The sequence below is a fragment of the Montipora foliosa genome, unplaced genomic scaffold (genome assembly GCF_036669935.1).
Source record: "Montipora foliosa isolate CH-2021 unplaced genomic scaffold, ASM3666993v2 scaffold_456, whole genome shotgun sequence".
Taxonomy (NCBI): domain Eukaryota; kingdom Metazoa; phylum Cnidaria; class Anthozoa; order Scleractinia; family Acroporidae; genus Montipora; species Montipora foliosa.
In genome coordinates this window covers 252,501-280,000 of record NW_027179763.1, presented here as the reverse complement: position 1 = coordinate 280,000, position 27,500 = coordinate 252,501, and the positions used below count along the sequence as shown (strand labels likewise).

The following is a 27,500-nucleotide window of genomic DNA, read 5'->3' as shown; positions in this document are numbered from 1 at the left end:
ACTCAGAGACGAACTGCGTACCAAGGTCACTTAAGATCTCTTCAGGCACTCCCAAACGACTAAAGATATCCACCAACGCTTCTGCCACAGTCTCAGTATCAATGTTCTTCAGCGGGACAGCTTCAGGATAACGAGTTGCAAAGTCGACCAATGTCAATATATATCTATGGCCGTCCTCACTCGGGGGAACAATAGGTCCAACCAGGTCGATTGCTACTCTCTTAAATGGCTTGTCAATTAATGGCATCTTCTCTAGGGGAACCTTCGGTACGGAACCCTTGTTAACTGTCTTCTGACATACATCACAGGACTTGCAATAACGAGTCACGTCCCCTTGAATTCCTGGCCAATAGAACGCGCTGTGAATCTTCTCAGTCGTTTTCTTTATTCCCATGTGACCTCCCATGATCGATCCGTGAGCTAGTTCCATTATTCGACTTCTTAGCTGCACAGGAACCATAACCTGCTTCAGGGGTTTACCTCCGTTCACATAAGGGTGCTTGTAGACGCGGTACAGAACTCCACCTTTCACTTCAAATGAAGTCTCAGCCTGGCCTCTCACAACTACGTCATCTTTCTCCCAAAATTTCTGTAGGCTCTCGTCATCACGCTGCATTTGCTTGAGCTTTTCTCTCTCAACTACAGGGCTTTCTTTGGTATCCAGTACCTTCAACGGAATATGTTCTCCAGCTTTCTTAGCTTGACTTCTCGTGGTTACAGCACAAGCTTCTTGTACAGGAACTTGCCAGCTTGGGTCTGGGTCGTCAGCGGCTCTTGCGCCTGGTACATTACCGATAATTAAATCATAAACAGCATCGGGAAGACATTGCGCTTCCACCTGGCCCTTGAGATAAGGTGTATCAACATCAATCTTTGCGATGGGAACTTTCCTTGCTGTATTGTCAATGAGCAGCATAACATTAAATTCGCCAGTAAACTGATCCTCAGACACAAGGTCCCTCTTTACTACAATTCCACTACAACCAGTATCTCTCAGGACATCAACAGGTTTCTCTCCAACTCTACCTTTCACGACAGGCATTTTACTTCTCACTCCAGTCAACGGTTCAATACAAGCACTACTTAACAATGGAATCTTCTTACCACAGGCTAACAGCAACTTATCATCTTTAATACAGGCCTTAATTTCTTCATCAGTAGGTTTAACCTCAGGTGGCTGAACTAAACAACTGGCACTCACTTGACCACGCTGCACAGGGCTACCATCCTTACTTTGTCCTCCTGATCTGCGTCCACCTGATCGACAGTTTCTAGCTTCATGCCCCTGCTTACCACATAGGAAACACTTTCTTGTTAGGGTTGGGCAGTTGACAGCTTTATGACCTCGGGTGTTGCACTTAAAGCAATGCAGAGCTGGTGGATTAATCTGCATGTTCTTGACTTCGTCCCTCTCAGGCTGCACTGTTGGCTTTCTGCTCGCTGAGCTGAACAAATGTTTACCATGAGCCTCCAAGTACTGGTCAGCGATCTTCGCAATCTTTGCTAGAGTCTCAGGTGCCCTTTCTCGCAGGTGAATTGCCAAATCCTTAGGGCAAGAGTCAATAAATTGTTCTTTCACGATCAAGTCCTTAAGACCATCAAAGGTTCGCCCAGTATCCGAAAGCTCTAGCCAACGTAACAGGTATCTGTCCAGTCGCACAATAAACTGCTCCGGACTTTCGTCAACTTCTGGTTTGGATGCTCTAAATTTTCGACGATAGCCGTCTTCGGTAAGGTCATATCTCTTCATTAACGCGATCTTAACCTTGTCATAATCCTTAGCTGCGTCCTCCGATAGACGTGAATACACTTCTAGTGCCCGTCCAGACAACAGAGCGCTGAGCTTCGATGCCCATCCATCTTTTTTCCACTTAGCTGTTTCGGCAAATCTCTCGAACCTCTGCAAATACGCGTCCAAATCGTCTTTACCATCAACAAACGAGGGGAGTTTAGGTGCCTTAGCCCGATCCTCTCTCACTTCAGGACGCCCGTCAGCACTCTCCACAGCCAAACGTGCAATCTCCATCTCGTGTTCTCTTTTTGCTGCTTCAATAGCCTCTTTCTGTTTCAACAGTTCGGCTTCCATCTCCAATTTTCTTAGTTCGCGTTCTTGTCGCCTAGTTTCTCTCTCTTCGTCTTCTCTTCTTTTATCTTCTTCAAGTAATCGACGTTTCTCTTCCTTTTCTTCTTCAAACCGCCTCCTTTTTTCTTCTCTTTCTTCCTCCAATTGTCTTCGTTTTTCTTGTTTTTCTTCCTCCAATTGTCTGCGTTTTTCTTCTTTTTCTTCCTCTTCCCTCCTTCTTTCTTGTTCTAACTTTTGTTGCTTCTCTACAAACTCAAGCAGCTTTGCTCCTTCCAGACCAAACTTTTCGCCAAGCTGAATAAATTTCTCCATTCTCACAGCACTTAAGTTCCACGGTTCTTTCACTCGCTACAACTTTTTTCCACAGCGCAGCTACTTCCTTCCAAGTTGTGATCCTTTCCTGGTTTCTGTAGTCGGCAAACAAATGAATTCCTCTCCCGGACAGGCCCCCAGTGTTACGAGTTCGAATGTTTTGAGGAAAGGTAGCTTGCAAACTAAACTGAACGCAGGGTTATCGGAACAACAACAAGAAGATTTATTCCAAAAATGAACGTAGTTTCCACGAAGTAAACTCTAAATAACACGTACTCGACAAACTTACACGGCCTCCGCCAACTTGAATGCACACAGCTTCTGTCACACTTGACTAAACACGGCTAACGCCAACTCTCTTCGCTTGTGAAAAACTAGTTAGAAAAACACTCCGCTTGGACTCGTCTACTTATATACTCTGACAATAAACTTCTAGAAGTTTCTAAATTAGTAATGAATCTAATTATAGAAAGATTACAAAACACACCGATTTAGAAACGCTTACGCATGAACCGAAAAATAAACAAACTACGAACTCTCGCGAAGATTCTAGACAGTAACGCTAGTCACGCAATGCTATTTTTCGTAACAGACTGACTGAGTGAAAAAAACGTTACCCCCAAGAAAATTGATGGTAAATGGTTTGAATTGTAGTATAGGAGTTATAAGAAGTTGAGAGTCCACTCTGATGATGTGTATGAGATAGTTACGTTGACAAATTTTGAGTCCAGGACGATTGATAATCTGTTTGGTAACCGTCTGGTAAGTACTCTTAGTCAAGTCAAGTTAATTATTTGAGTGCATGTAAGTCAATTGTCTTTCTTGCGTGGTTGTGTGGTTTAAAGTGGTCAATGAGCAGACCGAGAGTAAAACCAATCTAGTTGTTAAGTGTTAATTGAGAAAGTGAGAATGCTAGGATGCTTGAACACTGATCCCTATTATCCACTCATTTGGTCCGTATCTGGATAACAGGAGTCATAGATCTAACGGGGAATATACGGCTAAACTCTTGCTCAAGTATAATGCATTCGACTGCTACATATCGCATAACCTATTACACTCGCAGTTTTTCCCTTACTTCCCTTGACAATAGCATCATTATGGCACCGTAACATTGGCTGTTATCGTTAGCTTTTGCTTGTTTTTGTGTGGCGAAACCATGTCCTCCTATGCGGACAGGCCTTTTATTGACAGTACAACCAAGATATAACGAACATGTTTAAGACAATACAGAACCTTTACAAATGCGTGGCAGCACCAATTCTTGCAACCTGTGCACTTAAAAGATATTATGCCCGAAGTAGAGGGGAGAGGGGAGAGGGGCTGGGTGGTGTCAATGTCTGTCTGTCTGTCTGTAATTCAAACGTGAAAAACATTTTTTTCTTACTATGTATGTCTTGCAGACGGCGTTTAGACAAAATATCTTTATTCTTCTTTACGTTTGGAAGCTATTCCTTCTCGATGACAACTCACCGCTTCCCTCAAATTTTTCCTTTATACGTTTGAGTGATTGTGATAAATTTAATCGGAGAACCCAGAGAAATAGCCTTTTAAGAATCATCTTGTGAGGGTATGTCTGTTTTATGTGATTCAACTCTACATGTTCTGGATCCATCCAAGTTTTTAAAACCAGTGACTTACTACCTAACTACCCAGCGTCTCTGTACTGTCAGTGGATCGTATGAGTTATGTATGAGTTATGTATGAGTTATTGACGAAATGATTCATTAGTTAGCTGTGAAGACTGTTTGCACAGTAAATTAACAGCGATGCTGACCACTTTTGTTTGTCGTGTGTTTGCTCTGTTACTGAAGGGAAAAAGATGTTTGCCATTCCGAAACTTTTGGTCTTTTCGGCACTGTACCCATCGGTACTTTTTCGTCATTGCTATCATCAATTTTATTGCCATAGTTAACGTCAATGAACTGATTGTCAACATTATTATTGTTGTTGTCGTCGTCGTCGTCAATGTCGCGATGGTCAACGTTATTGGCTTTGGCTCTGGCTCTGGCTCTGGCTCTGGCTCTGGCCCTGGCTCTGTCATCATTTTCGCTGTCAGTTCCCTTGCCTTAATCCGATTGTGATCTTCGACGTTACTGTCATCGACGTCCTTTATTGTCATCTTCAATGCCATCGCCATCGTCATCGTCATCGTTGTCAAAGTCAAAGTCAAAGTCAAAGTCTTTGTTATTGCTTTTTTTGCCTAAACCGTTGCCCGTTGACCGTTGTCATTGTCATTGTCATTGTCATTGTTATTGTCATCGTCATCGTCATCGTCATCGTCATCGTCATCGTCATCGTCATCGTCATCGTCATCGTCATCGTCATCGTCATCGTCAACGTCATTATCGCTGTTGTCATTTCCATTTCCATTGCCATTACCAGGCGTCGTCATCTTCGACTAAAGGTTGCTCAAATCAGTTTCAGCACTTTCAAGAGACCTTGTTATTAGAAGGATTGACACTAAAACACTTTATCACCTAACAGCAATGTTATGGTACCAGCAATTATTGCTGAAGACGATGCAGTCATTATTGTAACGTAAAAAGTTACCATTGAAATAGGAAAGCCTTGCAAAAACACCCTATATTTTGTGTTTAGTTGTTCATTTCTCAAAAACGAACTCGGTGGTCTCCATTTTCTGTTTGTGAAATATAATAAGCATGCCAGAGTAAAACTTTGTGCAAAGATTAAAAAGAAAGTATTTGCTAGCAAATAGGAATTTTATGTTTTCTCATAATGCTTTGTTTAAACTGTTATGTGAAAAGAATTTCGTTCGCAATATTGCGTAACCACATGGTATAGTGACGTGATGGGCTAGGCAATTATCAAATGTTATTACCCCCCTCTCAGGGGATTATCAGACGCGTGACGTGGCATGTTTTATGTTCATTCACTTCTTCTACTCGTCAAGGATCGAAGTTTTTTGCAAGTCTCGTGAGTATTTTTCATCCCACCACGGCCCCTATCCCTTCTTCATTCTTGCATTTGCTTATTCAGTTCTGGCGTTTTCTAGCCCCCACCTTTACTGGGGCCAATATTAATTAATTGGATTTTGTGTGAATATAAGATTTTATCTTGCAAAAAGTTAATTAAAGCGACTATGGGCTTCTCATAGCCAATTCACTCCATCTTGTGTATTTCATTCATATGGGCCCCTGTAAACGAGCTGCAGGTAAAGCGACCTGGCCGCCTCTTAGAGAATTTGTTTTGGTTACCGGCACTATAAAAAACATAAAATTATATGGTGCTTATTCAGAGCCACCTCAAATAATTGAAAATGAACGAAATGATATATGAAATGAATCATATACTGAACTGCGGGATATGAAATCAAGTAAAGCTATGATCCTCGCAGTTATAAACGCAATTTTAGCAATTGCGTCCATAACTGCGAGGATTACAGCTTTACTTTCTTTCATATCCGCAGTTCAGTATATGATTCATTTCATATATCATTTCGTTCATTGATTCCCTCCTCACAAGAAACTAGAACTCACAAATGACCAGCTCCCAACGTCAGTGGCTTCATAGCTCAGTTGGTTATAGCGTCGCATCTGTATTGCCAAGTCACAGGTTCAAGCCCCGTTGAAGCCCTGAATTTTTCAGGCTTCTCTACGCAATCGCTAAATATGCGTCCATAACTGCGAGGATCATAGCTTTACTTGATAAATGAAAATTTAGGGTCGCTCTGAATCCGCTCCACAGAACTTTTTTAAACTTTGCAGAGAGTTTTATCTTGGCCTCGTAGTTACCTTTGCGTAATAAAAATTTGAGGTCACCGAGTTCTTTTTTAGTTATAAGCAACTAAAAGCAAAATATAGGGTATCTTTTCAAGGCTTTCCTACTGCCATGGTAGCTTGTTACGCCACAAAAATTTATGCATCTTGTTTAGCAATAATTGGTGCTTCACATCGCACCATAACATTGCTGTTAGGTGATAAAGTGTTGTAGTGTCAATCCTTCTTATTTCAAGGTCTCTTGAAAGTGTTGGAAACTGGTTTGAGCCACCTTAATCATCACTGTATTTTATCGTTTATCGTGAAAACGTCATTGTCATTGCCTTCGCATCGCCACTTCCAATGTCATTGTCACAGCAAATTCACAGTCATGGTCACTGCCATTGCATCGTCATCTTCGCAGGCATAGTCATTACCATTGCATCGTCATGTCCAATGTTATTGTTCCAGAATAGTCATAGTCATTGCCAGTAATTGTCCGTTTCACCTTTATTGTTCGTGGAGGTCAACGTCATTTTCATTTTTATCTTCATTGTCATTATCATTGTCATAGCAATGGTCAGTGCCATCGTCATCGTTATAGTCAATGACATAGTGAACGTTGACGTCATCATTACAGTTAGCATCATCATCATCATAATCATTATCGTTATCGTTATCGTTATCGTCATCGTCATCGTCATCGTTATCGTTATCGTCATCGTCGTCGTCATCGTCATTGTCATCGCTGTCGCCACAGCCTAAAGACCAAATCGGCTAATTCAATGTTATACTCAATTCAAATCTCCCGGTGCTATGATTCTTCGTGTATTGCAGTTGTATTCTAATGTAACATTCACATTGAAAGATATCGAAATACCTGGAACAAAACGTTTTATTGCCAAAGGGTTTGACTTGGATACAAAATTGAGCTAGCCGATTTGGTCCATTGTCAGCGCCATCGTCAGAGACATCGTAATTTGTCATCGTCATCGTCATCGTCAACATCTATCATATTTGTCATTGTCACTATTATGATCTCCGTGATGGGATCGTCATGGTCTTAACACATTTACCTCATCCTCACAGTCTCAGTCGTCACTGTGGTGTTGTCATTGCTTTAATCTCAGTTAAGTACGTGAAAGCCCCTTTTCATCCCGGGGTACCAACGAGCTTAGGGCATAACATCAATAGGTCCGACTGAAAATGTGTCAACACCGTCGAATCAACGGCGTTTGAAAGCATTAGCAAACTTTTCCGGCTCGCACAAATAGGAGTTCGTTAAATCTGAGGTCGCATTAAAAACGTATACTAAAAATAATAATTGAATGGTGATACAATAGTGTGCCGTATTAACCCGAGGTACTGAGGCCTTGCCTGCACCTAAACCGCGCCCTAAAGCCCGTGCATGACTACTGAAAAGTACGATGTATCGTTTTCAAACAACATTAAATCTAACAGCCTCATTACTTCGATTCTTTTGCTTGTCCTAAAAAAACCCTGATAGTAATAATTTTCTGACCTTCATTATCTGTTGACTTGAATATCTCCTTAACCCAAACGGTGAGCACAACAAGTTAGTCTGTTAAGGTAACCGTTCTTGTAAATTGGCCTCTATTGGCAAAAAACTAACTTGCTGAATCTGTAATTCTCGACGTTTGAGGCCTTTTCATTGAAGCTGCCTCCTCAAGTTTTTATTCTGTTTCCTCCCTTCATTCTCTTTGTGGCCAATCAGAATTCAAGTATAAACTATTTATTAACAAAGATTTTTCAGTCACCCAATGATTGCCAATACTGGTCAGCAATACTTCCTAATGTTTCCAACCGTTGATACCTCTTAAATTTCATGCCCTTTAATTAAATTTGGCTGCTTATAGTCTTACCCCACACCACTTACGATACCACTTACGATAGCCTTGGTAACACTAAAATTTCACGGTCAATGATGATTTGAAATATAAGGTCCTAAAGCTTTTAGACCCCTTTATTCGACTAAAATGTTATTTGTTACCAGTGATTGCCAATCATAATTTGTCAGCTTAGCCATGCTAATACTTGTTAACAGTTGCAAGGTGCGTTTGTAGTCGATGATCATAATCTAACGTTACCCTCCTGTTTCTACCCCCTTGAAAGCAATGAAAATGTAATGATCCTCCTGTTGTTACTAGTCATAATTTCATTCTACTGCAGTCAGTCTGAACTCACCCTCCCAGTGTTTGCAAATCGTGTCTGCTATCGATTGCCAAAGAAATTGACACTACCAGCCTATTACCACCCCTTAAAAAAACCTTCATTGGCTGCCAGTTGTTTCCTATTATCACAGTTTGATCATAGGGCTGAAGTTAAATGATCTAACAATATGTCTGTAGTTGATTGTCAAAGTTTTACACTATCCCCAACCAAATACATGTGAATACCCGTCCGCGATTGGGACATTGGGTAAAAATTACGGTTTTCCTCAGTTTGTAACGAGTGTGTAATTATACTTCGCATTGCGAAAGCTTTTGCCTGCGTTATTGCCATTGCTACTTGTAATTTGTTTCAAAGCGCTTATAGCCTCTCCAAAGGTTTGACACGGTACACTACAGTTTCACCTCTTATCATAAATTACCTTTACTTGCTTCTGTAATAGTCATCTTCTTCTTGTCTTGCTTCATTTCTTTTTGGTTTCAGTTTTCCTTTATTTAATACTTTCTATACGAACTGCACTTACTTGTTCTTGTCCCTGCGATTATCTTGAGCTCTCTCGTCTTGTTTGATTTGTACCTCTGAATATCTCTTTCCAGGGTTGTAACCTGCACAAAACAAAATAACATGTCATTAAACGCAACGAAAAGTAAATGATTTAAAAACTTAACAAATCAACATCTATTTCGTTGATATAGTTTTTCAACTCTTGTTATGTAAACTTGAAAGGAGGAGGACAGCTGGTGAATTGAAGAAGAAAACACTATTTTTTTTGACGAGTCACCGCATGAAATTTATCCTCCCGAAAAACGGAGTTTGTTGTGGTCTTTCTAAGGTAGAATATGATGGCCGGGTTTTCAGCAGAAGGTAAAGAGTCTGTTCCAAAGTCATAAAAATAATGCGTCGGGCTAACCACGGGAGTTTCATCGTGAGGTCTGTCCCTCTGGTAGGGATTTTGATCGTATGTGACGTCCACAGGCTAGCGATTTTGATCGTACAAAGGACATCTTACCACCTTCACTTGCCGCCGGGTGGACATTTTGACCAATTATTTTTCCCAGGGGTGGGGAATTTGAATTATTTTAAATGAAAATGTCAAAATCCCCACCCTCTGGGGTTTAACATTGATGGATGCATAAATCTGAAAAATTCCCACCCTTGAATCTGGCTGCTGCTTCTAACGGTAACAAGTTTGTCAACCCATTTCCCTAAATCTACTTACATCTCGGTGGTTAGACGGGGGCAAATACGGAACTGTTTCCTGAAATCGTACTGCCTCGTTCCATTAATTGGGAAAATTCTCGTCCAGTCTCCTTAATATGTTATGAAAATGACAAAATCTGATATTATGAATCTTCAATACAATACAATACAATACAATACAATGCAATATTCCTTATTTTGAGAGGGTAATACATGATTAACCCAGTAATGAGTTTTCTAACACATGGCCCTCTGTACATACCACAGAAGACAGACCACAACACCGGGAACTACAAGCCCTACTCTTTGCGACAAGTGTGCGGGTTCTTTTACGTCCCACAGGATTATGAACATTGAAGGATTGTGAGACGGGACCTCCGGCTTATCGTCCTTATCCGAGAAGACTAGAGAGACTAGCCATTTGCAGATGTAATTACAAAGGCAGCACTTTCTCCTCAGTTATTTAAAGACCCTGAGTGTTGGTCCGGCCGGAGTTGAACTCACGACCTCCCGCGTGACAGCCCGGTGGTCAACCAACTGAGCCACCGGTGCGCGGTTCTTACCTTCTTCAAACATTCTAGTGTCGAGCTGTACTCCATCACAATTTCCTGTGCCATGTCCGACATCACTCAGTTTTCTTGATTGAGATCCACCCCTGTTGTTAAGAGAGACATAGATGATGTCATCTTCCAATCTTGGAGCGATCGTTTAATAAATCAATTAATAAAAATACAAAACGCTATTATAGCTTTTATTTTGGAAACTTTGGAAACTTGTTTATATGAAAGTTTGAATTGCTCTGTATACAAGGTGAATCAAACTTTCGATTTATTAGAGCAATCAGCCAAAGTGTGATAACTCAAATAGAAATTTTCCTGTGGTGTTTATTATGGTAAAAAAAGATGATTATAAACTTTTAATCTGTAAATGAAGCTTTCACGTTCGACAGTGTGTATTTTTGGGAGTAAACTATGGATCAAGTCCACTTTTTATGATGATTTATAAAAAGCGGACATTTATTAAAAGTACTAAAATTGTTGCCACGGCCTCTACTGGAGCTTTGAGCGAATCTCACCTTGACACCATTATCGCACACGGAAAAAATCCTTCAGTTGTGTCACATTCATCTTGAAGCAAAATTCAAGGGTTTTTTTTTCATATTAAAGTTATCTGTAGTTGTTAAATGAAGTATCCAATGTGAAGTGTTCAACATTCACTTGTCCACCGGATATCTGCAAACTACTAAATCTTCTTCAAAGTTGGATAACAGTGCGTTTGCCATCTTTCTTTTCTTTCCCCAAGGGTTGTTAACAGCAGGAAGAACGTCGGACAGACACACAAGATGAAAAATAGCTTTAGAGAGAGACATTTTGAATTTCCTTCGCTAAACTTTGCTCAACGTGGGCGATGCAACAAATTAGCATATCATTTACAATTCAACAATATTCTAACAAGTTCCTTTATGTCACCCCCCTCCTCCTACTCCTCGTCCTACTCCTCCTCCTCCCTCTCCCCACCCCAAACAATAATAATAATAATAAATAATAATAATAATAATACATAATAATAATAATAATAATAATAATAATATAACAATTATTGGACGAGGTTGAGCAAAAATATCGTGATTTGTCAGTGGCGAGCAGATCTATTATTTGCCGAAGCGAAGGCTGAGGCAAATAATGGATGTGCGAGACACTGACAAATCACGATATTTTGCGATAACCGAGTTCAATAATTGTTTTATCATTTGATGACTGATTTAACTTTATTTCTCACAATTCCCAACAATTAAATCTTTTTCTGAAAGCTCAGGAAGGCGAACTGCCCATTTTCACACGAGAGCGTGGGTTCAATTACGCATGAGCAGAATATTATTTGCAGCAAAACACTTATTTGTAGACAGTTATTTGCAGGTCACGTGGTGGGCTCTCGGCCAATGAAAAGAAGGAAAAAATACATCGAATGATAATTATTATTATTATTTTTATTATTATTATTTATAAAAAAGTAAGGATAATAACGCGCACTTTCATTGGTCAATAGCTGTGTTTAGATGAGAGTATATAAGCACAGCTGTGACATCACACGAATTTGATTGGTTATGTGTTGTCAGACGCGCATTTTGATTGGCTGGTAAGAAATATGAGCGTGTATCAAGAAAATCTGTTTCAATCAAGAAGTAAAAAAACCAGCATTTTCCTTCATATGTCGAAATATTTTTGAGAAATCTTTTATAAAAGCAATAGAGGACTTTCTTCTGTGTTTACATAGGCTTGTCTAAACTCTCGGGGAGTGGGGGAGAGTTCTCGACAGTTATGCAAACCCGAGACTGCGTCTCGAATTCTCCAAATCCCCCTCATGCCCCTTGCAAGTTCAGATTATGTTAATAAGTTGTCAGCTTACTTTAAGCACTCTTGCGTTGGCATCCGACCTGTAGACAGGTTTTTGTGCGGAAGTGGTGCAAGTGATTGCTTAGGCCCCTAATTGACAAAGCCAACGATTCTAGGGGAAATTTTGAAAAATTGTGTTGCTTTAGATTGCATTTTCAAGGCCGTTACATTGAAAATCAAACAGAGTATGACATAATTTTTCAAGGCCTACCCCCAATGTACAATATGAGATCTACGACCGGAGTTCTTATAGTATCTACTGACGTTACACAAATCACTTGACTCTGAAGATGACTTCCGCTCAGGTTGTCGAAACGTCAGTCAATGTCATCTCAAACAGTCCTTCTCAGGACTACACTCACCCGGACGATCGTACTTTACTTAATTAATAAAATGGAATAAAGGGGTTTAGTTTCTAAAAAAACTTTGGGGAGGCAATGGTGGGGAAGTTAACTTTAACACAGACATGAGTTTATCGACTGGGTTGATAAGCGAATTGACCACTGCAAAGAAATTCAAGGCTGCCATTTTGAGAAGTAATCCCTTCGCCAGCCTTATTAAGAAAATAACACAAACAGCGGTGATAAACATTGTATTCCAACGCATTTTTATAAAACTTGACGTTTCGTATGCTAGTCAACACACATTTTCAAAAGTGACCGTTACAATTTTTAAAAACTATATATATATATCGTAAACAATAGGGGTCTGGAACCTAGACTGAGAAAAATGATCTGCAGCAGTACGTGTCTAGACATAATGAAAAGTAATAGCTAAAACAGCAATAACTTCTCACTACTAATATTGACATTAAGGGAAGGCTTTAGCTCTTGAATGAACAAAGTCTCTTTAATTTTGCAGTGAAAGTCAGTTTTTCCGGACGCTAAAATGTCAAAGTGATCCCATTTAATGTCGTGGCCAGTGGTTTTCACATGATCAGCAATGGCTGATGAATGGTCACTTTTAGCTAGGGCCTTGAAATGTTCTGTTTTTCTCTGTCGTGGAGTCTTCGTTTTGTTTTGCCAATGTAGAATTCATCGCAGTTCCAGCAGACAGCTTATAGACGACCTTGGACCTCTGAGATCGGTTCAAGCGATCTTTGTATGGAAAAGAGGAGTTGATGCGGCGTGTGTTTTGGAATATGATCTTGAGATTGACGAAAGAGTAGAAATTGTATACGCAGGATTTCAGACGTTTCGTGACTTGGTTACTGTGAAGACCTAAGTAGGGTAACACGATTAAGATATCTTTTTTGGGGACTGTAGCTTGAACAGGGTTATTTGATTTGTTTTTTATTTTTGTTCAATACATCGTTAATGTTGAACGTGATAACGCCTTGAGGGTAACCATTTTGCAACAGGAACTTTCTCAGATCTTTAATAGCGGCCTGTAAAATAGCGGTCACTGCAAAGTTAAAGAGACTTTGTTCATTCAAGAGCTAAAAAGCCTTCCCTTAATGTCAATTTAGTAGTAGTGAGAAGTTATTGCTGTTTTAGCTATTACTTTTCATTATGTCCAGACACGTACTGCTGCAGATCATTTTTCTCAGTCTAGGTTCCAGACCCCTATTGTTTTTTACGATATATATATAGTTTTTAAAAATTGTAACGGTCACTTTTGAAAATGTGTGTTGACTAGCATACAAACGTCAAGTTTTATAAAAATGCGTGGGAATACAATGTGTTTCTCACCGCCGTTTGTGTTATTTTCTTAATTAATCAGTCAGTCATTCAGTCCCTCAATTAATGAGTCAGTAAGGATGTCTCTCAAGCGGTTTTTTAGTTTCTGTAAATAAATCGTTCAGTCATCCAATTAGCTAATCAATCAATCAATCATTCATTCACTCATCCATTCATTCACTCATTCATTCAATCAGTCAGTCAATAAAATAAGATTCAGACAGTCAATAAATCAGTCATTCATTTGGTCATTTATTCATTCATTCAGTCACTGTTATTCAGTCATTCGCTTCATTTGTCAGAAAGAAAGCCCCTCAAGCAGTCCTTCGTTTTTTAGATATTCAGCCAATGAATAAAGCATGCAGTCATACTTTCTTTAATTTAGTCACTCAGTCAATTATACAGACACTTATTTAGTCAGTCAGGCAGTCCCTCATACAGTTTTTCAATCAATCAATCCACCCATCCATCCATTTATCGATCCATCCCATCCATCCATCCATCCATTCCATTCCATCCATCCATCCATCCATCCATCCATCCATCCACCCATCCATCCATCCATCCATCCATCAATCAATCAATCAATAGATCAATCAATCAGTCTGTCAGTCAAACAATTAATCAAACATTCAGTCCCTCTTAAGAAGTCCCTCAATTTTTTAGCGGGTCAGTCAGTAGGTCATTTAATTAGTCAGTCAGTCAATTTTTTTCAGCCATTCAGTTCTCCAATCAATCAATCAATCAATCAATCAATCAATCAATCAATCAATCATTTAGTCAGTCAGTCAGTCAGTCAATAAAACAACAGACACTCAGTAAATAAACCATTCATTTGGTCATTTATTTAATCATTTAGTCTCTGATATTCAGTCATTCATAACATCAGTCAGCTAGCGTTGGGTATTTACCTCGCCGCTTCGCGGCACGGTAATATCCACCGCTAGCCACCTTCACTTCGGTGAATGGTTAACTATTCACCTCCGAGCAATTCGCGTAAGATTTGCGCTCGAAAATCTTGTAATTGTTGTGGGAATAAATGAGTTAAAATTATCTTTTTGTACTATTTCATCCCACTGTTTTAGTAAATATTAAAACAACTATTTACCTCAGGGTCGGTGGCTGATGGTGGATAGTTTGTGAATTATCTCGTCATGGCCGCGTTGCGAGACAAGTTGCACAAAAAAAATTGCACAGTGTAAAAGCGCCTTAAAGGGTTTAATTTATGTCCCCATTAACCCTTTAACTCCCAGTGGCCACTTAAGATTTTACTCTGTCTAACGCCAGACGATTTTATTCGTCAATGCCCCTCCCCCCCACCCCCCTCCTCTCAGGCCTTAAAGGGTTAAGAGATCCCACCTTGAATGACACCAATTTTAAAAAAAAAATGATTGCGCTCTTTATATTCGGCTTGGCCAGTTCACAATAATAATGATTAAAAATCAAAATTAGGCACGAAATCTAAAAAAAAAAGAGAGTGAGTTCCAGAGCACTGAAAAATTGTGTTTTGTCGCGTTGTGACCTGTTTCAAAGTAATGATAAACTTTATTAAGCTAAATCTCAAATGTACTTAGCGCTGGGTTGCTACATGGAGACACTGCACATACATCAATGAAATCATATTAAAGAAGCAATATAAATAACCCCCACATATGACGCAGAAACCGGAGAGCGAACCCGGACCACAACGGTGGGAGCCGAATGCTCTAGCCATTGCACCATCTCTGCTCAGTCAAATACTACAGTAACGCTATACACCTTATTCCAAAATGGCCGTCATTGTAGTAGTCTTTTGTTTCCATGTAAATTGGCCCTTATGGCCTCGTTCAAGTTTAAATATTCTTTTGAATTTTCTGTTTGAAAGCGAGGCCATAGGAGCCAGTTTGCATGGAAACTAGACAATACTAAAATGGCGGCCATTTTGGAATAAGGTGTATAATAAAGCCATAGCCATAGTAACATCTGGAGACATGATGTCAGTATTTTTAAACGAGGACCGTGTTTTGTCGAAAGACTAGAATAATTGTGGCAGAGATCTTAGCCAACACTGAAAAGCGTTTGAATAAATAGATAATAAAGATATAGTATATGTCCTATCTATTTCTCACCTTTTGTGGCTCGTAATAGCAAGTAGTACTTTCTATTCGGCTTGCATGGCAGCGTCCGGTACTTTTTCGTTCTTTTTGTTCACGAGTACGTCTTCTTGTGTTGTCAGATCAACGCTAACGAGTCACTGCATCAAAGTGACATCCTGTGTCGGCTAAATGAACTGCAATGTTCTCCAACGAAAGTAGATTTTCATTCATCATTTATTGTTCGAAAGCCGATTAACTTGAGACAGACTAATTACCAAGTTAGGATTTCGAGTTGGATTTCGAGTTGGATTTTTTCGAGTCATCAACCTTAAAATTCAGAACATCAAGCAGAAAGTCGTCAAAGAGATCAATCCAGTGGGCCACTCCTTTGATACTTTGGCCAAGATTATGGAAGCCACAGACAAATATGACCCTTACCTTCTTTGGAAAGTTAAAGTTGGAAGATTGGATGGAAGCACAATTGTATTTAGAACGAGCAGAGAAAAACTAGAGATAGCTGTACAAATGCAACTGGGGAGCCAACACTCTTTAGAGGACGAGGACTGCTTCCTTGATGCTGATCTCTCTATACCCACATGGTAATATGTTATTGATGAAATGGTATATGAAATGAATCATATATGAACTGCGGATATGAAATCAAGTGATTCATTCCTCACGGGACCATTAGAACCCGCTCAGCTCAGTTGGTTAGAGCATCGCACCGGAATCGGGAGGTCACAGGTTCAAACCCCGTTGAAGTCCTGATTTTTTTTAGGCTTTCTCTACGCAATTATAAAAATTGCGTTCATAACTGCGAAGATCATAGCTTCACTCAATATTGTTATTACCTACAATCCTAGACAACGTCCTTAGCACACTTAACAAACAAATCCTGTAGACCTGTGAAGTTTAATTCCCGAGCCCCCTTTTTTAAGAGCTCATGGCATTGTTGCAAGAATAGAAATTAGCAATGTTTTCGGGTGGGAAGGGGGTAGTCAAGACAACCACTTTTTATCTTAAGTGTGCTAATACCTTTGTAGAGGATTGTATGTTCCCCAGACCAGGGTTGAACCAGGTTTTTTTGGGTAAAAAATGGGGGATTGGGAAATGAAGTGTTTGGTTTGGTTTTAATGCATTCATACTTGCATTGTTATTACCAGTGTGTTCCCCTGACCAGAGCTATATCAGGGTTTTCTGTTTACAAAGTTATTAGAGCGAGTTTCAATTGAGTGTCGTAAAACCAAAACCAAAGTAATTACTTTGGCCAATCAAAAGGACGGAGACAATCCAGTAAACCAATCAAATCCCAAAGTAATTACACGTAGCCAACACAAAGCGCGGGAAAATGTGCACGCGCGAGCCACGATTGGTTGAAAAAGTGGCGCAAGAACTTTGAACCAATCACTGAGTGAAGTGATGCAAAACCAAAGTAATTGGCTAATTACTTTCGACACTCAATTGAAAACCGCTCTAATATGGAATACAAAATCAAATAAATCATAACTCTTGTTTAGTTTAAAATTCTTTCATCTATTTTTATACCTGGTGGTTTTGGAAACGTGAGCAGGAGGGGTGGGCAGGCCTTGAGTCCCCATGGTGAGGAGACTTATAAAGACTTTATTTACTTGAATGACGCGTACAAGCGTGCTATAATCGAAAGCCAGGGGCAAGAAGAAATTTCTTCCTGGGGGTTGGGGAACTAGGAAAGCACTGTAAAGCAGCATTGGTGCCATTTGTCGGTCTTCAAACTATGGTGGGTTTATAGGATTTATATATTTGCTTTTTGTTGTGTCTAATTCTTAAAGCAGATTTCTAAATTTCTACCACCAGAATAGATATGACAAATCATATTCTAGATCTTACCTTCGATTTACGCCCGGTTATCGCAATTTTTTTTCGTTTTGTTTATCTTTTGGTATTAAAGCTCTCGCAATCTTGCTATTTTTGAAATGAGGGGCATGTTCATTAGTGGCGAAGGGAAATGAGTTCATGGAAGACTCAATGTCTTGCCTCTTACTTCATGTATGCTTTATATAGTGACGTCGCAGAATAAAAAGGCAAAACACTAACTTCGCCTCTACACGAATTCTTTTGTTGACTGCATTGGGACTGGAAATCTACCAGACGGTTTACGGACAAACTAGCCGATTACTAGTAAGCATGTCGAAAAACCGACTCGAAATCCTAACTCGAAAATCCAACTCGAAATCCTAACTCGAAAATCCAACTCAAAATCCTAACTCGAAAATCCAACTGGAAAATCCAACTCGAAAATCCAGCTCGAAAATCCAACTTGAAATCCTAACTCGAAAATCCAACTCGAAAATCCAACTCAAAAATCCAACTCGAAATCCAACTCGAAATCCAACTCGAAATCCTAACTCGGTAAATAGGCAACCTCGATTAACTTAATCCAGGATTATCGTAAACTTAAGTTTCTTTTGCTCATTTTTGTGTTTCGAGGTTGCCTTCCTCCAATGTAAAATGTTGCCGAATATCAGTGCTGAACACTTTTGGGAGTAGAGAAATAAACTCCTTAGTTTCAATGTAAGGTTAGCGTTAAACGGATTTTAAACAACCGGGGCAATGTTATGAAGTAGGACGTCTCTTTCCATGGGCCCAAATGATTTGATTTCTTTTTTCGTTTTGTGAACAAACAACGAAATGTCGTGGAAGCAGGACAAATCATATAACTATGGAAAATCAGAATACTGCGACTAATCCATAGAGATCTTTGTTATTCACTTGCTTCCCTGTGAGCTCTATATATAGCAAAATTACAGAGCGTGTGCCACACGATTTCGCTTGCCTTTCGCGTGTGGCATCTCGTGATTCTCAAATAGAGTTCTTGCTCGAAGATTGGCCAATCACAACACAGAGAGGGACAAAAAGCAACCAATCACAAGCCGAATCGAACGCCTTTCTTATTACAGGACTAACAGATTGAGAATGTTGTATGATGACACTAGAACGTAGTTTCTAATAGCTAGTTTTTATTTGTTCCTGCTTTTAAAATCGCTTATAATTGAACGATTTTCGTAAATGTAAGTCACCACGATTACATAACTTAAGGTACGGAAAAGGGTTTTAATAAAGAGAAAAATAAATAAATAACAAAGTGAAAAAGTAAACATACAGCTGTCAGCTGGATAGCAAGTCAGACAGATCAAACCAATATTTGATTTGATTTGCGTCAATTGTTAATTTCAGTTTATAGTGTCCCCAATTGGTGCTTCAATGCTAGAACGACTTGTAGATGTCGAGTTATTTGGGCTTACGGTGGTCTTCAATGAACAACACGTGTTTACTTCAAGACGCCATTTAACTAACTTTAACAATACTTCATGTAAGCTAACACAACACTAGACACCTATATAAAGTTCCTTTCCTTTCCTCTCCTTTCCTTTCCGGTTCAAAACTGTCAGTCGAGTAAAAGTTTTGAATATCAGGTTGTTTCTTCTCCAACTTAACATATTATAGAATGAGAATAACGCCAGATGTAGATAAAAAAAAAAGCACTTTAGTGCTACTCAAATCACATTTAGAAAAGAACCTACAACCAGCAAAGAAAAACCAATTCAAAATTGAGAAATCATCCTTTTAAGAAATGAAAAAATTATAGTAAATAAAATTAAGCAATGGTACATAATTTTAAAATGATATGGTTATGTGAATGCTGCAAAAAGTAAAGAAACCATTAGTAGACAAAAAAAGGTGCCAAAAATGAGTCATATATAGATGGAAGGAAAATGAAGTTTTCTATCTACGGAAATATGTGCTTGAAAATTCACAGCTTTGTTATAATTTTCAAATAAGACCTTGTTTGCATTGTTATGTGCAGTTTACTGTAAAACCCTTCACAAACTTCGTTTTAAACATATAACAATTACACTTGGCTTTGAATAATCAACTTGCTTTCTTTCTCAACAAAAAATTTGATGTCTCAAGCGGCCTAGTTCAGAGAGGTTTTTTTTTTAAATTTTACAAGCACTAAAATACACTTTACAGATTTACAGATCAAAACACTTTACTTGACTAACAGTTAGTTAATAACACCAAAATATGCCACTACATTTTTTTACAAAAGCAGTTTGGGTATTTGTCATGACCGAAATGTATATTTCCACTCTTAATTTTTCATGAACAGAATTAATATAGTCTGCAAATTGAAACTTTATATTTTCCTCAAGTGCATTACTATACATTTTTGCCATCCGAGAATAACTAGCGGATTGCTTCTTTTAACAAAGGCTCTGCCTTTATCACTAAGAAATCAAGTAATTTCTTTAAATTTGATTTCACGTATTTATACTACATAATTTTTGTGTGAACTTTTAACCCTAACGAATGTTGTTAATTGCTATTTTACTGGTTTTATAGCATGTTTGTATCTATTCATACGTCTCCTTCCAACATTGCTGTCATTTATGTCAATATGTACATGTTTCACCGTTTATCATCCCACACTTAGCCAGCACAAATCATTAGCCAAATATTGAGCAAAGTTTTGAGTTTTCGATCAAACATTCTACTTGAAACTTTGTTGGACGTATCAAATGCTGGATTTTTTGGACGTTTGAGAGCCACCTCAACCATTTGACTCACGGGATTGATCAGTATATGTCAATTCTCCACTCAATTTCATTACGCTGTCAGGCACACAAGTATTGAGAATGAACATTATAATCAGCTGAAGTGTATGATCCTTATAGAGCGCCAAATTCTCATGACCAGCTAACGAAAAAATCTGTGGAAGTAGTTATCAGATTTAGTTTTAGTTCAAGGAATTAGAAGTTAGCTCCAAGTATGTCTTCCCCATGCAACGAAATGATGTTCAATACTATTAATACGCTCAGTCAGCACTGGTTTCAGCTATCAACCCTAGTAACATACGCAAAATCAATAACGTTTAATTCGATCATTAATACGTTTGTTAGGTCAGTGTAGACACTAATAAACTACAATTCAATGCCTCAGTGTCGCCAACATATCCAAATATTGGCAGCCGTTACATTCAGTAGCCAGTGCGTTTGTTTGATTCAACAGAGTCGACTACAGCGCTTTGTCAAAGTGTGATGGATGATAATGATGATGACCTGAAACAGTAATCTCTTTGTTTGTACGATACTCGATGACTTGTAAGCGAAAAACAGGTTAAGAAGTTGAGAATTTTAATCGCGGTTATGATGTCGAAATGGCAAACTCTTCAGATCTGCAGGTAAACTTAGCCTTGTGTTTTATTTCGCCCGAATTTTTTGAAATCTTCAAGATGAGTGTAATGAGATTTCACCGAGAGATGCTCGTGACTAGGAAATGTTACGATCAATCTAGATTGAACTCTCCAAAGGTAAATCGAGATTCTAAAATGAGAGGGACTCGGAGTATAGCCTTAGTTTCTTGAAGGCAGTAAAACTGAATGAAGAACCTTTTTTGGCAGACAAAATGAACGCGTTTTCAAATGGAGATTTAAAAAAAAAATGAGTGTGAGCCTGTACAGTCAAGTACATGGTGAGTCCTGTAAGGGCAATCAATGTATGCAAGCAATATATAGCAAGATCCGGCCCTTGTGCAAAAGTCATAAAAGTGCTGATTAAGCTGGCCGTATCGAAGGAGAACTCTCTAGTATCAAATTTCCGCAAACGAATGGAATCATTACGTGAATTGTGCATCATTTGAGAGCTTCCTCGGCGCTAACACAACAACAATTAAATCTTTCTGGTACTGCAATTAAAAGACACCGTGTGATTTTGTTGCACACAAAATTTAATGCAGTTGCTATGCTATAAAACCCTCAAGAGTAGAGGAAAATGACGGAGGCCCTTTTGAAAGCCATTCAAACACTTGAAACTTTATGTATGTAAATAAGGATTCGTCGTCATTCTATAAGCCTGGAGTGCTATTACAACGATTAGTATTGAAAGAAGGGATCATGGCCAGAAGAAACGTTAGAATATTCGTGTTCCTAACAGCAATATTGATGCTAACACTGACTCCCATTCAGAGTGAGGCCTTTATTAGTCCTTTCCAAAGCGGGAAAAGAGCTATGGACTGTAAGGTAAGCTACAGCTAAAAAAGGATCTTGTTAATCAAGCTCAAAGATTACGATTTTTGTTTAAAAACAACCTGAACATTGAGATTCCTGTTATTTATCAATTATTCGCCGAAAGCGAAGTGATTACCGGTGAATATTCAGCGAGACGGAGTCGAGGTGAATATTCACCGATAATCACTGAGCCTGAGGCGAATAATTGTTTTAGTATAAATACACAGGTGACTATTTCAAAAAAGAGAAAAAAAAAAACATTTCAACGCGAAATCATCTTCACTTACAGTGGCAAAACAACTACTGGCAGTCATTTTTTCCGTCGAGGTGATTATCGGCTGATAATCCGGGATAGCGAGCCAATGAGAGCGCGCGATTTTGTATAATCACCTGTCTATTTAAACTAATTACCGTTACAAACAAATGCTGCTAGTAAGCTTGACATCAGAAGAGAGACCTGCATGGAAAATAGTGGTAGCTTGCAAAGACCGTGTCATTTTATTGAAAGTATATTGGACATTGGACCATCTTTAGCAGTGAGGGTAGTACTACAAAAATGCTGCAACCTTTGAAAACATCATGCCACCTTGTAGAACTCTTATCATCTCGCCAATAACGGAAGAAAATTTATTTTTATTTTCATCCATACCAACGTTAATTATTTTGTATAGTCTTATTTGTGCGGTCTATGCTTCATTTCAAAATTCTCCCACTACCATAATAATATTGGATAAGTTATGCTTTAAAACGATTGCTCTTTTCAGAGCCTCTATTTCTCTTCGCGTTTGCATAGCAAGCGCTTTAGTATAGATGAAAGGAAATTATCAAATGTTGTAGATTCTTCTGACAGCGTACGGATAAAAGTTGATTGTATTGAACAACTTTGACACAGACGATCAATTTAAAGCATAAGTGTTGCGTAAACTCCTACCCAGATTGGTTTTCCTTTTATTATTTATTTAAAATAACATAAAGTGAAGTGCGAGGCGACCATATTTAACGTCGATAACTCGTAACAGTAATTCAACTGACAAACCCGAGGCCGACGGTGCGCTCATTTTACTCCCCGCACTCTCCATCAGTGCTCCGTTTTATTGGTATTTAAGGTTACTTAAGCTACACAGCTATTTATTTGTTCATTCAGTTTAGTCTGTATTTTACAGTTCTGTTTCTGTCTTCGCAAACTATGCTTGCAAAAAGGAAAGAGTTTATACCATTTCTCGACCTACCCAACCATAAAACCGGCTTTAACAGACCATAAGGAGGCCAGAAGGAAAGAGAGCGAGGGCAATAAGATTGTATCAGAGAAATTGAAAGAGGACTTTACAACTGTACGCTGAGCGTGAATAGTAAAGAATGGCAAAGAGATGTATGTACAAGGGAGAGAATCATTCGTAGGGGTGAATGTTAAGCTCGAATCAATGCACGCTCATTGTTTATTAATGGCAAATAAAAATCATTGGCAATCAAAGAAACATTCGTCTCTCACATTTGATGAGTAATTCTCGGTATTTTGACATGTAGCATAATTGGCTGGTGGAAGACACATTTGCTCGGTTAATTAAATACAGTGGCTCCTAATTTTTTTTCGTTCCCAGGACCTCTGCCTTGATTCCTGAGCTGGGGCGGGAAAATGAAGGTGCCAAGTCCTGGGTAAGAGGTTTCCCAGGATGCCCATCACATATCATTAAATTTCCGATATAAACAAAATCCTGAAGAAGATCACTGCAGGAGGATAAATCCTTGACTTGCGAACTATTGATTGCTTGAGTTGTTTAGTCATGAATGTTTTCATAGGCGAAAAGATATAACACCGTTCCTTTTTTCCGTAGCGTTTTTCCCAAAGCAAAGTTTAAGTGCATTTGAACAGAGTTAGTAGAGAGGACTGGTAAGGATAGTCGGCGAACTTCAGAGGGTCAAACAATAGAGCGCTTTCTGATGTTCAATGTGCAAGTACGTGACTCTGACGGTGATCAACAAACCAAGATAGCGGCTGGAAGAGATGAGTTATTTCCTTTTGGTAAAGACTTTAAGGTGGCTTTTCATATTTTAGAAGAAAACTAAGACTTGGAGGAGCAATTTACAGCTACAGCTAACGATGTAAGTCGAAAATTAACTAGACTAACTCTGATTTGAAATGACGAATCCGGGTTGTCTACTCAATCTTGCAAAAACCTCGTCGCTAAAACATAAAAAAGCGTTAAAAAGCACATATCTCAAGGTGGACTTACTAAGAAACACTTCCCTTCATTCAGTTTTCCGTCAATAAGCCTTCCTTAACAAGAGGTTGGAATTGGCAGTCACATGGAATCTGCGCACTGCAGCACAGTAAACCTGCCTTGTTCAGTTGATATCGCTGCCAAATTGTACTTTTGTAACAAACCTTCCCCACGCCCCAAAGTACGAACGACGTTCATTGTACACTGGAGGCCTCAGCTGCAAGTGTGCTTTTCTTAAAAGAACCTCTAACAATAATAATAATGATAATAATAATAATAACATTATAAAAAGCAACATGTTTGCGGCATTAACACAATTTCGTAGAGTAGCTAATACCGAGGATTGTTCGTTGGGTTTTATGGCAATATTAAGTTGCGAGTCGTCAGCATAGAACATGGAATTGAGAATAATGGCTTAAAAGTATCTAGGGAAACGAACAGAGCATGAGAAGTCTGACAAATGATCTACGTAATCTTAAACATAATGAAATCTCAAGCTAAACCTAGATTCTCTCTCACTTTCAACGATGGTCTTATAATTCTCTTGGGCGTAGTGGCAAGAATGGGTGTTACAGGGGGTATTTGAATGTCTCCCTTAGTAACAGGAGTGTCCTTCCGAACAGGTGTTGCTACTTTGTCTTCTGTGGGAACTTGGCTCACCATTAGTGTCGGCCGCTCATGTTGCTTCTGCTGATTTGGCATTGGAGTAAGGTGAACACGGTTTCTTCTTATCGTGCTGGTCGCTGTTTCAACTTTATACGACCGAGGCGTTGATGCAGCGTCGATGACTTTTCCTAACCGCTGAAGGCCCTTGACGAAAACTTCAGTACCTCGTCCAATTGAAGGCAAGGGCTTGGCCTTGTGCCTGGTGTTGAACACCGTTTGCTTCAATTTGCTCATGCTCTCTCTTGTACGCAGGTTTATCCAGGTCAGGCCAAGGCGGGTTCAGCTGAGTGTGGAATAATGGCTGTTCCTAATCTGCCTTCCCATCAGCAACTGGGCAGTGGAGAACTTGCATGCTAGTGGTGATGATCGGTAGGCGAGTAATGCTTTAGCAGGATCTTTTTCCTTTGTTAGAAGATTCTTCACAGTTCTAACTCCCCGCTCAACTTCTCCATTTGCTTGGGGAAATCTATGGCTACGGGTGCTATGCTTGAATCCCCATTCCTTAGCAAAGTAGGAGAATTCTGCACTGTCAAACTGAGGACCATTGTCAGATCGCACTTGCTCTGGGATCCCATGTCTTGCAAATATAGACTTAAGTGCCCTAATGACTTCACTTGACTTTGTGGTTGTCTGCATAGCTTCTACTTCAACGTACCTTGAGAAGTAGTCTATAACGATACACCTTTCAGCTCAAAGAGGTCTGTGGCTACGACTTGCCAGGGACGGTCGGGTAAGGGTGTCGTGATAAGCGGTTCAGGCTTGTTTTCTCTCTGGAGAGCGCAAACTCTGCATTGTTGCACCAGATCCTGGATTTTTCGGCTGAGTCCTGGCCACCAAGCAGAGTTCTTGGCCCGCTCACGGCACTTAGCGATCCCTTGATGGCCTTCGTGGATCTTGTCAAGTATCTCGAGACGCATGGAGGAAGGGATTACGATCCTGGATACTTTGAGCAGAATGTTCTGCACCACAGAAAGTTCACCCCTACTTGACCAATAGGGTTTCATTGCATCGTTTAAGGCCATCCCTCACAGCAGCAAACTTTGATCTGCCTGGAAACAGGATCCTCTTCCTGTACTTCCATGATCTGCTGTAATCGTGTGTCCGAGGCAGGCAGGGATGCGATCACGCTTCCAATATGTGCGTACATTTCGTGATCGTTAATTGTTGACTTCACTGTTTGGTTTCGCGTTTGGAGTCTTGAAAGCGCATCAGCTATGTACATCTTCTTTCCGGGGACATGCTTGATCTCCCTGAGTGGAATCTCATCAGTTGCGTTCTAAATCTTTGGATTCTCGGAGGAAGTTGATCCAGTGTGTGAGTACTCATGGGTGGCACCAGGGGTTTATGGTCTGTTTCCACAGAGATTGATTTTCCCACTATGTACTCCCAGGATCGTTCGCATGCCCAAGTGAGCGCTAAGGCTTCTTTTTCGATCTGTGCAGATCTGGTTTCGGTGGGAGACATCGCTCGCGACATGAATGAGACTGACCGCCAGGAGTCGTCAGGTTGGAGTTGGAGAAGTACCCCTCCTCGGCCAAAGGATGGAGCATCGGGCTGTCACTTTGGTTTCCTTGTTTGGATCGTACAGAGCCAGCACTGGAGCTTGCGTGAGGTCAGATTTGATCTGCTCAAATGCTTTTTGTTGCCCCCTTTCCCGTGTCCATTGGTTTTCTTTTTGAAGAAGGTCTCTGATGGTCTTTGTCTTGTCAGCGAGGTGCTCGGAAAACTTGCTTAGTTGGTTCACCATACCAAGAAATGTTCTCACTTCTTGCACGTTTTGAGGTGGCGGTGGGTCTGCAATTGCTTGTAGCTTTTCAGGCTCTGCCTCAATTCCACTGAAGCTTATAACGTGTCCCAGGAACTTGACTCTATCTGTGCTGAACTGGAATTTCTTCAAGTTAAATGTCACGCCAGCTTCGACCGGACGCTTAAGTACAGCTTCTAACCTCTGATCGTGTTCAGTCTGGTCTTTGCCATGGACTAAAACGTCGTCTATGTTGCACTCCACGCCATCCAATCCCTGGAGGATAAGATTCATATTCTTCTGGAATTTCTCAGAACCAGAAGTGATTCCGAAGGGCAACACATTGAAACAAAAACGGCCCCACGGGGTGATAAACGTTGTCAGCGGTCTTGATTCCCACGCTAGCTTTATCTGCCAGAATCCTGAGTTCGCGTCAAGTTTAGAGAACACTCTAGAGCCTGCCAATCTTCCGAGTGTTGTATCTACTGCAGGAAGTGGGTGGTTTTGCCTCTTGACGTACTCATTTAGCTTGCTTAGGGCGACGCAGACTCTGACCTCGCCATCACTTTTCGGGGTCACCACCATGGGGGCGCACCAATCAGTGGGTTGCCCCACTATGGATATGACACCTACCTTCAGTATCCTGTCTAACTCTTCTTTTGTTTTATGATACAAGGGGAAGGGTACCTTCCTTGGGACTGACACTTGGAAAGGTGTGGCATCTTCTTTGAGTGTGATGCAGTAACTGTCCTTCATCACGGACACCTAGTCCTTCAAGCAACTTAGGGTACTTGTCTGCTACTTTACTCTTGTAGTCATCACTGCTTAGGCTGTCAAGTCTGGTTATCAGCGTTAGAAGTTCAGCTGGCTGTCTTCCTAGCAAAGGTCGCTCAAAATTTTCTATGACATACACTTGCTCCTTAGCAATCTTATCATGCACTCGCAAGTCTGCTATGAACGTCCCTAGGCAGTTCAATTTTTTTTTTTTACATGGACCCATCAGTAGCCTGGTGGTCCTGCTAAGTGATGGAGCTGGTTGCAAACTGTGATACAGGCTAGGTGGAATTACTGTTACATCTGCACCGGTATCCACTTTAAATTCTGCTAGCATTTCATTCAGTGAAACTTTAACTTTCCATGAATCTCCTGTACTTCCTCGGACGGCAGATAGTTC

General features: G+C 39.9%; 1 protein-coding gene across 1 annotated transcript; it reads right to left on the bottom strand.

Moving 5' to 3' along the window:
* Positions 1–6,624: 6,624 nt before the first annotated feature.
* Positions 6,625–10,121, bottom strand: LOC137989357 (RNA polymerase II subunit 5-mediating protein homolog). Its single transcript, XM_068835176.1, has 3 exons — positions 10,068–10,121; positions 8,828–8,909; positions 6,625–6,875 (listed from the first exon to the last, which is right to left on the bottom strand). Exons 1-3 carry the CDS (start codon positions 10,119–10,121, stop codon positions 6,625–6,627), a joined length of 387 nt encoding a protein of 128 aa, XP_068691277.1.
* Between the last annotated feature and the right edge of the window lie 17,379 nt (positions 10,122–27,500).

Bases quoted from the DNA above. Each gene is read 5' to 3' on its own strand.
- LOC137989357 (XM_068835176.1), bottom strand. From the start codon at position 10,121: ATGGCACAGGAAATTGTGATGGAGTACAGCTCGACACTAGAATGTTTG. The intron at 8,910-10,067 runs GTAAGAACCGCG...TGTTTTGTGCAG, and splicing joins CACTAGAATGTTTGAAGAAG to GTTACAACCCTGGAAAGAGA. The intron at 6,876-8,827 runs GTAAGTGCAGTT...TTTGGTCTTTAG, and splicing joins AATCGCAGGGACAAGAACAA to GCTGTGGCGACAGCGATGAC.